The 12434-nt window shown below is 36.3% G+C and overlaps 1 protein-coding gene across 4 annotated transcripts in view; it reads right to left on the bottom strand.

The window, feature by feature from the left end:
• LOC139695305 (GRAM domain-containing protein 2B-like) overlaps positions 1–12434 on the bottom strand; it is a 568636-nt gene that overhangs the window by 467530 nt on the left and 88672 nt on the right. For 3 of the 4 annotated variants that reach the window (XM_071594009.1, XM_071594008.1, XM_071594007.1), the window contains exon 2: positions 8205–8312. The exons of the other annotated variant lie outside the window; for it this stretch is intronic. In XM_071594009.1, coding sequence (XP_071450110.1) covers positions 8205–8312 — 108 coding nt within the window. The remainder of the gene's footprint in view (positions 1–8204; positions 8313–12434) is intronic. 4 annotated transcript variants of the gene reach the window in all.

Consider the following 12434-nt stretch of genomic DNA (forward strand, 5'->3'; position numbering starts at 1 on the left):
CGGATCAATTGATATGACACATTGAGTCATAAATAAAAATGCCATTAGGGCTGAAGACAGAATCGATACCAGCATCACATAGAAATGGACGATTTGTGATGAGTGAAAAGTAAAGGAGTGGAGAAATTCCATTTCATAGGATGTCACTTGAAAGTACAATTTTAATCCGGAAAAATGATTTGCAAACATGCAAAAAGATACCTACTACAATATCAAAGTGTAAATTTCAGCAATATTATTTTTAACCATCTTTTGAGAGAGCTTGATTGTTTTAATCACATCTCAAGTGAAAACCGAAAATAGGCACGCCCACTCAATAGTTTTAATCGGCTACCTGATTTCATCGTGCGGTCCGAGTTAATTCCTACGAAGATTTAGGAAGTTACAACCATTACGTGCAACCTGGCAAATGATTTTATTATTTAAATTTAAATAATTATTAAATTTTTAATAAATATCATTTAAATTATTCGAACCGGGGTATCATTTTCAGTCCACATTTGAAGGTATAGTAAAGTTGTTAAGAGTCAATCAGCTAAAATCGGTAATCATTCAAGAAAAACTGGAGCCCTCAATATTCTTAGGTTAAACTATGAATGTTAATCAAATAAAAAGGTTTTCAGTAATTTAAATTATATTTTTTAATACTCCTTTTGAAGAGGGAATAGGGAATGTGCAAGGTTTTTTAATATATAGGTCGTATTTGACAGGGTTGAGAAGTGAAGTGATACGTATGGTAGAAGTACATCAAAAATCGACTCCAACTCGTTTGGCTCCTGTTATCAATAATAATAATTCATAATTTCCTCCTGAATCCAGGTGCTAACTGTGAATCTTTAGGCGTGAGAAGCCATATTCGTAAGAGCTTTGGTATGCTGTCATATCCGTGACTTGAGAATAATAAGTTATTCTTAAGGTCATCATTTTTTCAATAATCTAAAGGGTACTTATTTCTTCCGTATACTATGAAAACAAAGTTGTCTCCAGAATAATAGTACAAACGGACACCTGCTAATGGACAGCCAGTGATTAATTACACACAGAAAGAGTTGTATAATAAATCCGCAATGATTAACATTAATATTTTGAGAAATCGATTATATACTATATATACATACATTATATATATATATATATATATATATATATATATATATATATATATATATATATATATAGTGGGTCGCGGTAGTCCAGTGGGTAGAGCGTTGGACTGCTGACCGGAGAGTCCCGGGTTCGATTCCCGGGCAAGGTACTCTGGGCACCTGCAGCTCCACCCAAGCTGAAGTGATTTTTCGGGTACCAGGTCTTCCTGGGAAACCATAACCGGCACAGGGAAAGGAACTGGCCCCCCTACGCCGGTGTGTGAATTTCACACGCCGTATAGGGCTTAGTACTGGGTGAGCTCTACCATCACCTACTAAACCGACCTTCGGGTTGATTACTGTGTTTATGGTTTATATATATATATATTTATATATATATATTTGACCACCTAACTTATGCAAACTTCTGCACCGTAACTTTGTCCTGGTTGAATGAAAGATTATCATTAAGTGAATGAAGATACGGGATCTTGAATCCCGTCAAATACGTATCAATAACAAGTGAATTTGAATAAAACCGTGATTTATTTGATGACACGGAATGCTACTTTGAAAGAATACCTATTAATGAAGTTTGTTCGGTAGCACTTAGCTTTGTCAATGGGAGCTCGATAATTTATTCGGCACATGACATTTTTAAAGAGGAACACGGCGAAACAAAGAATTGCATGGACAGGCTATTGCGAATCATCGAGATTTACGAGTTTTTATTCGAAAGACTCTTTCTCTCTACCCACAAACGGATTTTTCGAGACCTCATTACGAGAGGAGCGAAACATTCGAATCAAAGGAGACTCTGTTTATAACTATACTCTGTTTATTAGTGGATGCATTTGGTATTCATGCTAGAAATAACGGATCTGTCACAGAAAATGGAAGAATTTGAAGTTAAAGATTGGCGATAATATATTTTATAAAAGCCAGAATTGATATCATCTTTCGATAACCATCCGATTCTCGTTGTACGAGGAGTATTCTTTAAATAACGGGAATTTCAGTTATTTGGAAAGATTTTCGTTTATTCGTCGATACAAATGTTATGCCCTTCGAAGTAGTTCTCATTAGATTCTATACTCTTATGCCAGCACTTTTTTGAATCTTCGAAAAACTTCTGGAACTCGATTTTTGGTATAGCTTTTAGCTACCTCAGCGATTCGTTTTTAATACATCTATGGTTGTAAAACGACAGCCCTTCGAGGTTATTTTTATTTTTGGGAACTGGGAACCCCAGAAAGTCACATGGGGCAATGTCTGGTGAATATGGAGGCTGGAGCATTATTAGAGTGCTTTTTTTGGTAAAATATTCACGAACAAGTAGCGAAGTGAAGCGAAGAAGAATTACCAAGGTGCGAAATTCATGAAATGTTTCGCCAAAAATACAGAAGTTTTCTTCGCATTACTTCACGAAAACGGTGTTGAACTTGTAAGTATCATCTTTATATCATAATCATGTCTATTGACCTTGTGGCAGGAACTCATCGTGAACTATGCAAAATTACTAAACTCCCGTTACTTTTTGAACATACATAGTATGTTTTGACTTAAGTATAAATATTTAATAATAAGTTTCGATGGCAGATATAAAACGTCTTTTCCAAACTTCTCTATCGTTTTACTAAATGAGTATATTTCTCAGTGGAAAAAATAACAATATTGCCACTGCGATCCATACTTAGTTTTTCAATCTCTATGATAGTCAACCGACTCTACTGAGCTCGAAATTAGCAAGTTTACGGTAGCAACACAGTTCATTTCACCGCTTCCCCTCCTCTGCTTCGCTTCCCAAAAACTCTGATGTTGGATAAAAGCATAAGCTAGCTTCTTCTTAGTTCATCCGAAGTAATTACTCTGATTTGAATTACATTGTACGATTTATATAAAAAACTACCTATATCGCTATCACGCTGCATCCACAAGATTATGAGAGAAAATAAATGGATAATTGTAGTTTATAATGGCAAAAAAGTTGCTTTGATGAAACTTTTAGTCCATATCCTTCTTTGCTGAGTTTAGAGAAATTTATAGAATTAAAATTGTTACTGATTGAACAATTGGTTCGGTCTATAGGCTGTGCCAAAGAACTCAGAAAAATTAATTTAGTATAATCATTATTTATTAATCCCTATTTATAATTCCAAAGAAACTGCGGGAGATTCCGCAACAGTAACTTTTAACGGAGTCATCCGCTAATGTGCATTTCAATGCAACAATTTCTGAGTGTAAAAATCATTCGCCTTGACTGGGGTTCGAACCCAGATCTCTCCATATCCGGTCGAGTGCTTTGACCAGTTAAGCTGTCGAGACGTCCTGTTATACTCCGAAATTTTGTGGCTTTTAAAGGAACAAGATGTGACGAAATGCCGTACATACAAGGTCACAGGCATTCGTAGTCGTGCTCGACGCGCCACTGTCGACGAGGTTAAAGCCAACTTTTAAACACTTAGGCTGTTTATACCTTGACAAATTCGAAAGAAACTGCGGGAGATGCCGCAACGGGAGATGCCATGCGCTGAAGTTTGAATGGTAAGAATGAGAACGAATTTGATAAAGGTCAAGAAGAGGTTGGATTACCATGAAAACTCAATCCATTTATCCAAGTAAATCCAGTCATTTTTTCACCACAAACTTAAGCAAATCAATACGGCTCAAACTCATCTCCCAAGAAATTTTAAGCAAAAAGAATTTCAAATGTGTGTATTGAATTCAAATTTTAAAAAAATCACTAGAATCAACCAACATGTTTTGATATTTTGGGAACAACAAGAGAATAAATAGAAAATTAAGACAAAGCTTTATCAGGTCATCGATGAATTCACTCTCTCACAAATGCGAGACATAGAAAATAGCAAGCAACAGCTGATATAAAACGATTAGAATCATTGGGTACGAGGGTCTGTAGAAGATTGGTTGAATAACCGATTACATATCGAAGAAGCTATGCAATGAGTGGGAGAGGGGGAAATTATTTGGGATAGAAGGATTAAACCTTTTGGATACGATTCGAAACACAGCCGCTGAGGCCAAATTTGGAAGGAAACGTGAACTGGAATAATTCGTGGAAGATCAAGAATCAAAAAAATATTTCATTTGGCTACAGCGTACTATGAGGGTGTAAAGTGGTATCCAATGGAATAAGTAACTGAGCATAGAACTGTGACAAAATATAAACTAGAATTGATTAACGTTAACGATGATAATTCTGAACAAAGTTTAGTGTTTAAGAAGACTAAATGAATAAATATAATTTGATCACGATTAGGATATCTTACTATCTGAAATTAAATTATTTTCTCTCCTTTCTCTCGATATTACATCATACTAAATTGTATTATCCCATTGAAATTTTTCGTTTTATGTAAAATTTTTAATTATTTTTTCTCAAAAAAAGGACTTCAATGAAACAAACTTAAATAAAAATGGAACACGAGTAGGTGGATCAATTTTTCTACATATAACGAAACCAATAGTAACAATATTGAAAATAGCTCATATTAACCAAACCCAATGAATTTTGCTCGTCACTGGGTGAACATTCCCATAAAATACATTTTGTCAGCAAGCTCATATGGATTATGAGCAGAACGGAAGAGCCGGTTTAAGATAACGCCATAATAATAACCACCCCGAGGAATGGGAGTGTACCTTCTGACAGTTGGGTAGTAGAGGGGCAGGCTGGTGCTCCGGCGGAGGGTGCGCCCTTCGGCCATCTTGAAATCGTCAGCTAACTCCATAGGTGCCGTTACGACGTGATCCATCCGGATTGGCTCTCTCTCAAGTCTAACAGCATTAAACGCTACAGCCTCGTGGTGATCTACAGAGGTTCACGCTCAGTCCCTTTGGTCACAAAGGTCGTCCCATTGAAAACGGCCCGGGGCTATCAAGTTTCCGAAAGGGGTCAGTAAATAAACCGTCACGTCTTGCGCTCTAGTTTTTCGAGAGAGTTAATGGAAAGTTCGATATCATGCCTGCAGGTGTCTCCCAAACCATGATATAATGGATTAAGATAAGCGCTGCTGTCGGCTAGTACTGCTTGGTTGGAGTAGAGATAGCGAGGTCCTTATCCCCGGAACGTGAGACGATATCTTAACAGACAGCGATTCCCTCAGGAATCAAGAGATAGGACATATAGCCCCCACCTGGGACCGGTGGTGGCCACGTGCCTGTTTCTTTGTGTTACAGAGGGGGCGGGGGGGGGGGGGGAAGAACGCAACAAGCCGTTATCTGATTAGGATATTCTGCAAAATCTACGAATTTTTCTATTTCTTTACTCCATTGCCCTTGGGTGTATCCAATGTTTAACATAAGAACTTCTCATCAATTCTCGGAAAGTAAATACAGTTTAGATTCACAAACTCGACATTTTGGAGATTACCTAATTAGAACTTTCATCGAGCCGGTGTTAAATCTAGTTTATCACGTTACAAACCTACTTGCGCATCAATAGGTGCATGACATATAGTTTTTTATTTATACGCCTAATGCGAGTAGTAACTAAACTTAAATGTCAAAGTTTGTTTTTAAATGATGAAGTGAAATGTCTACATCAACGCCAGAAAAGTTTTTCTATATCTCATATGAAAATCGCTGAAGATAATCTAGTAAAATACTCGGATAATTATACTCAATAAGTGTCAGCGCACTCATTTATTAAAGGTCCTATTTTCTCATTTTCACAGCAAGAATCACTAAAAAAACACTCATCCGGTGATATTGATCGCTAACAAAATCAATTTTTTCGCATAGAATTATCACATTCATTTGTGAATCTTCCATATTGATCCATGAAACTAAAAAATCTCAGAATAATTACGGAAATAAATTGTGTAAAATATGAAACACTACGTATAACTTAGCATTTGGCTATATGTTGTCGAGTAATTACATAATCCAGATACTTTGAAATCTGACGTTGAACACCATGCTAGCTCAATAGAGTTATTGAAGTAGTAGAGACGGATTTATTAGTTTTCTCCGTCAATAGAGATCTTTTAGTACCTCTCACAGCTCAAAGCATTCATAAACAAGGCATGGAACTGGAAGTGATTAAGTGAATTACCATCATTAAAATAGCATTAAATTCAAGATAAGGAAATTTTTATGTGTCACCCATGTGTTACAAGAGGTATAAGAGGCCAGGATCCTTCACAGAATCAATTACTCGGCTTAGGACACCTGGGATTTCACTTATCATGGAAACTTGATGGTTAATCTACTACGTGCCAGCCGATTTTTCTCGCATTTCATCAGTATGATTTGCTTCCAGAGATTTTTTGACGTAGCCCGAAAGCTCCTATGCACAGTCACAGCTAGAAGTTAGGGAAGAGTAACTTTATACAACGAAAGTAATTCTGCGCCTATTCTATACATTGCACTTTCCTAGTAAAGAATATATCCACTGCAATAACAATAAAAATCTACAGCTTAGAGGAATAGCTTGTCAAACCATCTGAAAACCTAACATCCTCTACCATTCAAAATGACTTGTGTGGCTGAATTTTTCATTTTGTATAAGACTTTTAATATAAATAATTGTTAAGTTAAAAAAAAACAAATTACTGGCATACATTTTTCAATTCCTCATTAATTTTGATTATTTTTTTCATAGTTAATATAATTTTTCGCTAAAATCATCAAATGAATGATATTTATTTTACTCGATTTAATTTTACATATTCCTCTTCCACTAAATATGGACATTAATATTATTTTGATTATCAATTCTTTGAAAACAATTTATTCATGAAATATTGGTACTTACGTTAAACTGGAATAAAGTATGAACAATCTTTAAAATGTTATAGCATTTAATTAATGATAATAAAGCCAGTTAATGCAATCACCAATTTATAAAAAAATACCCAGATTTATAAAAATGGCTCTAAATAATGGCTGGCATCAATATTACACATTTGCCAAAGACGATAAGAACACTTTTATCTATTGCACTTAGTTGCATACAAGATCAATACAAAAAAGATGCAACTGGTCTTAATACGCGGGAACTGCTCGACGGATCACACTCAGTGAGGTGTCGTGTTCCAGCGGCGTTTATGTGAAGTAAAACACCGTCTTGCTCGTGGACCTATCTCTACTTGCCTCCTCATAACATCTATTCTTGCCTTAGCTTGCACACGCTGCCTGTACAAATTCATGTGTATGTGAAAATGAAGGCGTTATGGAAGCAGCGCGTGTGCATTGACTTTTGTTTCAACCTCGGGAAAAGACGCTGGGGCAGGAGGACGATTTGAAAATATTGAAGACATCCAACGAAATTGTTACGCAACTTAAAGGCTTTCCCGAAAGAGGCGTTCCAGGCGGCATTCGATAGCTAGAAAAAACGTTGGGAGCATTGTATTGGCAACCAAGGGCTGTATTTTGAGGGCGATAAGCATGATTAAAGGGTGACCGATAAAATCAAGTATTTATTCAAAGAGTCTGATCTTTTTTGAACAGACCTTGCATATCATGGTTGCTTTGTCAAATTTTGCTACCACCTTTTTTCTAGGAGTTGGATATCATGGAATTACAAAACAAAACAAAGAGGATATAGACTAATATTGAAGGGAAAAATAAAACTGTAATAAACTGTGTTGACGACAAGAATTTCCCGTATATCTTGTATCATTTCATTTGAGGCCTTTGGGTTACATTTACCAACCACATAAGGCAGCAAAACCTCGATATTCGCGGGAAAAGTGTGCCTAAAATTTTGGTATGACACTCGATTGCGAGAACATCATTAAATATAGTATTTCATCAAAAGTGAAAACCTGATGAAAATTGCCGCGAGAAACTACGGCATTAGATAAAGTTGGCCATTCCTAAAGCAAGTCAACAGTGCTCTCAAGCGAAATGACAAATTTCTATGAGGATTGTTAAATATTTGACCATGTTATGTCACGTTTGTTCATGCTCCTCCAAGTCACATAACAAGAAAATGTTTTGTTTCCCATGTAAAAAAATGGCAACGTTTATGATTTTTTTTAAATGTGAGCGTGTGGAGACAAGAAACGACCAAGACCGCGAATGATGAGGATTTGCTGGACAAATTCACTTGGGATTTTTTTTTAAATTTCGTGCGTTGCTGTGTTCACTCACCCATGAAGACTCGCAGCTGTCACAATGACTCTGATTTCGTCGTCGTCCACTTCCTCGCTGGAGGGCGGGTCCTCCACTAGCAGCGGTGGCGCCACAGGCGGCGGCGCCCTGACCCACAAAAACAGCGACAAATCAGCAGGCGAACATCAATTGTCTTCAACTGACATTTAAATACCCATTAGAGTATCCTTGGGTTAAAATTCTGGTTGGCAATGGGTTTTGCCTATGATTGCGGATATAATTGATATTGAAATTGTAAAATTGGTAACACATTACGGGTTTGGTAGGTTCAAAGGAGTTTTCCTTAATGGTATAAAACGTGCTACTGGACGAATGTAGTGCATTGGGACAGGTATTTGGGAAACTAATGTAATTCTGTACATTGTTAATGTCTAAATACTGTGGGTGAGATCGACAAAGACAAAACAAACAGGGTATGGGCTGGATTCTGAAGCAATGGAAGGATATGGAGTCAAGGCAACCATGCGGATAGAGGTACAAGATAATATATTACAACAGAAATATCGATATGGTGACAGAAATCTGTACGCGATTCATACATAAATCAAGATCCACCATTCCAAACTTCTACTATCCAAAAGGGAACCTTTGATATAGATATCGAAAGCAATGGTAGGGTTCACAATTCCGAGTACTTAAATTGCATTGCCATCTACAGGTTCAAATCATTAAGCTTTACGGGAGCATACACGCATACTGCAATCTCATGACAAGTGGAAACACCACGATAACTTTTAATAATTACACCGTAGAATACATCCTATAATGCGCATACAAAAAAGGAATCAGCCCCATTCATTCGGTATGACCAATAAGTGTAGTCAAAATACTTCAAATTTAGAGATAAGATATCAGGGGACTATATTTCTAATCAATTATTATGCATAGGAATAATGAATAATTATCTTATACAATATTTACACATTCAATCATTTAACAAATTAAATGAAAGATTATTATGACTAAATAAAATGGTAGTTCGGTCGTCGCAAAATTAGAAAAAATATTTAATGTACTAAAAATATTTCTCTCTCTTTCAAACTAGAAACAGTGCCGAAAAATATAAGATATGCAAGAAAATGTCTAAAAATGTATGGATAAATAAAAATGATAAAATAAAGATTAACAAATAGGAGAGGAAGGTTATGAGATTAAAATCACAGCGATCTATTATGATAATAACATACCCCTAGAAACTTATAACGGATAATGCCTGAAGGTTTCCTGTAGTTTATGTCGTTTTTCCAATTATCATCAATAACTTTGGTCTCACTGTAGCTCTCTTGCCGTGAGAAATACAACCGAAGAAAATATTTGATAATTAACGATTTTTAAACGAATCACTGCTGTCGCTCACTACGTTGCTAGTAAACTGAATATCGTTAATGGTCACTCGGGAGTGCCTACAAGAAGTATTCATCTAATTGCCGATGGCCAGTCTCGTACTGCCCAAAATATATATGGTCTATACTCAACTATTTTTGACTAGATGTAACATCTTTACCCAATGGGATATTGTTGATTTCACTCGTTAAAGCACCGGAATATATTTATTTAAAATTTTCGGACGGTTTCTATTTGCCATAATTAAACAGAATAAAAATTAACGATTAGTCATCTTTGAAATATTTTAAACTTAACAAGCTTTCTTAGTGTCATTCAGCTACTAATTTAAGGCAAATCGATAATCTGGGGCAGTCAATCATATGGCTGGCAGAATAAGTGCTAGAACCAGAACAATCAGCGTTTAAGTATGTTCACTCTCTAATTGTATTAAGAAGAAGAGATAAACTGCCCTTTTCATGTCAGAATTTCCACGTGAAAATAACAAAATTGTGTACCTATTTCGGATATTTTGCCTGCTTCATCATAATCGGGCAAAATCAGATACAATATAGATAATTAGGAACATGTTTATGACTGAAGAATACCACAATAAAGGGATCGCCCGTGAGTGAAGATATATTTCCAATATAATTCATTCAGTTTATTATGGTTACCTAGTGAAAAGGTTGACTTGTAATATAATGTATTTCACAAGACACCAAATATTAAGGATATCCGCAGGAATAAATTCCCTTATGAAGCAATCTGTGTAAAAAATGCATTTTTATTTGGATAATATTTAAATGTGGAAGCTTAGAAATGTGAAATAATTCACTCCAGGGAATATTTAACCGGTTGGATTACTCCAGGTGGGATTTATAGATGGAAGGACGTGAGGAATAATCTGGTCTTGGATGCCAAGTTCCAATAGTTTAATTGTTGGAAGTTTTAAACTCCCATAATAAGGGCGGACGGATCGAAGCATATGCCTGAATGCATATTTTTGTGTTCTCCATAAGATAATCACGAAAAATAATAACATTCAAATTTCTCCATATTTCGGAAACATTACTGTTTTCCTTTTCGCGCCTGGCAATCGTGCTTCTAAAGGATACCGGGAAGCGATCCTAAAAACCCTTATTTGTTAAAATAACATTCAATAAAAAATTAATCCAACAGCATACCTCCTACTGGAGAAAATCGCATCCTAATCTGGGAGGGGTGAGTCAATACTGATCAAATAATATCATAGCCACTCTAACTAAATGTATATGGCCGTTCAAACAGACAAGTGGCTATTAGGTAGTAATCCAATTATCTTATTTTGCGTGATATACTGGCGGTAGCACAATTGTATGCTAACTTGTGTCTGGAGGTTCACAGTCAATGATTCGTGTCTATCATAGTCCTTGTTCTATCTTCGAGGCAGTATTGTATCATGTACTTTAGACATTTATTTTGGCCAATTTCATGTGAATTTAGGAATAAGAAGTTAAATGGCTTTCATAAAGAAATTTTAAGTTCGGAAACATCTTTCTCAAAAATTATGCACTTAACGCAAGAGTGAAAAAAAGCGTCATCGGCTCATTGTCCAAATTATCGTTGGAAAGCCCCACGGCGAGTTTCTATGCATGCTAATTAACAGAATCGAATGAATATTTAAAAAAAATAATAATAGTTAAAGTGGTTGAAGAAGACGCGAGGTAAGATCATATCATGGTCAGGTGTTGCAAAGTGTTAGATGAGTTCTCCTTAAGATGATTCATTACACTCAAGCGATTATCACTTACGCGCTCAAAGTGTAGGTAGATAACCGCGATAACCGATATAAAATATCCACTTTCGTGCTTTCTTGGGATGTTCTTAAAATGCATTCGAATACTAGTAATTATATACACTGTAAAATATTCATGAAAATAGTGCCTGTTGATATTAAATCCAGCATACATTCTGCATTGGGAAATATTAAGAATCTTATGATCAGTTATATTTTTCCCTGGGTACCAAATGTACAATACACACTGTGGTTCCACTCTAAATAAAGCTTTCACATTAACTCTGGATGTTCAAGATGATACGAGCAAGCGCACGAAAGAGACCTCCTTAAAATGTGCACAAGTAACACAAATAATATTTTTAGTAATTAGGGTAATAAGTTAACATTCATAGTGAAGGAGATTGTTGATTAACTTAGCAGTAGTAGTATTTTGGGGAGGCGACCGACAGCTAAGGTCATTTGCGCCTTTAGGGATGGACAGGAAAGGATGAAGGGTGGAGAGAAACCCGGCGTCGGCATTAGCCTACTCTTTACGAAAGGCGCCAAGGGGTCCGCAGCTTAACGTCCCATCCGACGGACGGCGTACTCACTCAAAGTGCCCTCTACAAAGCACCTCAAGTAGGGATCGAGATACTTCTGAAAAATATTCAACACCTCCGAGATTTGAACCCGGGCCCCCTGGGTGGGAAGCCAGTACCATAGCCACGGCACCACCTCGATCTTCTTGATTTTCTTAGCATTTGAATGAAGGTTACATGAGTTAACCTTGAGATTCCGATGAAACTTCTGAGTGCATCAATCTCCAGGTTCAACTTAAATTAAAATTAATTCAATTTAAATTAAAACGCTATAAATGTATGCACCAAAATTTAAGGTGCCACAGAAATTCAACAAAAAGAGGACAGAATTTCCTCAAAATTAATAATTGCATCATCTCTACCTATTACTCGACATTGCCAAAGGTGAATGATTAATTTCAGAGTCGGGTATTATTCTTTCTTAAGACTACCAAATGCCAAGGCGTATTCTAGGGAAATAGAACGTTAAAGGATTAGAAATAAGGTAACGTGGGCGCGATAAGGGCTCTTTTTCCATCCCAACCGGGC

The sequence above is a fragment of the Hetaerina americana genome, unplaced genomic scaffold (assembly GCF_022747635.1).
Source record: "Hetaerina americana unplaced genomic scaffold, ioHetAmer1.1.p SCAF_6, whole genome shotgun sequence".
Taxonomy (NCBI): Eukaryota; Metazoa; Arthropoda; class Insecta; order Odonata; family Calopterygidae; genus Hetaerina; species Hetaerina americana.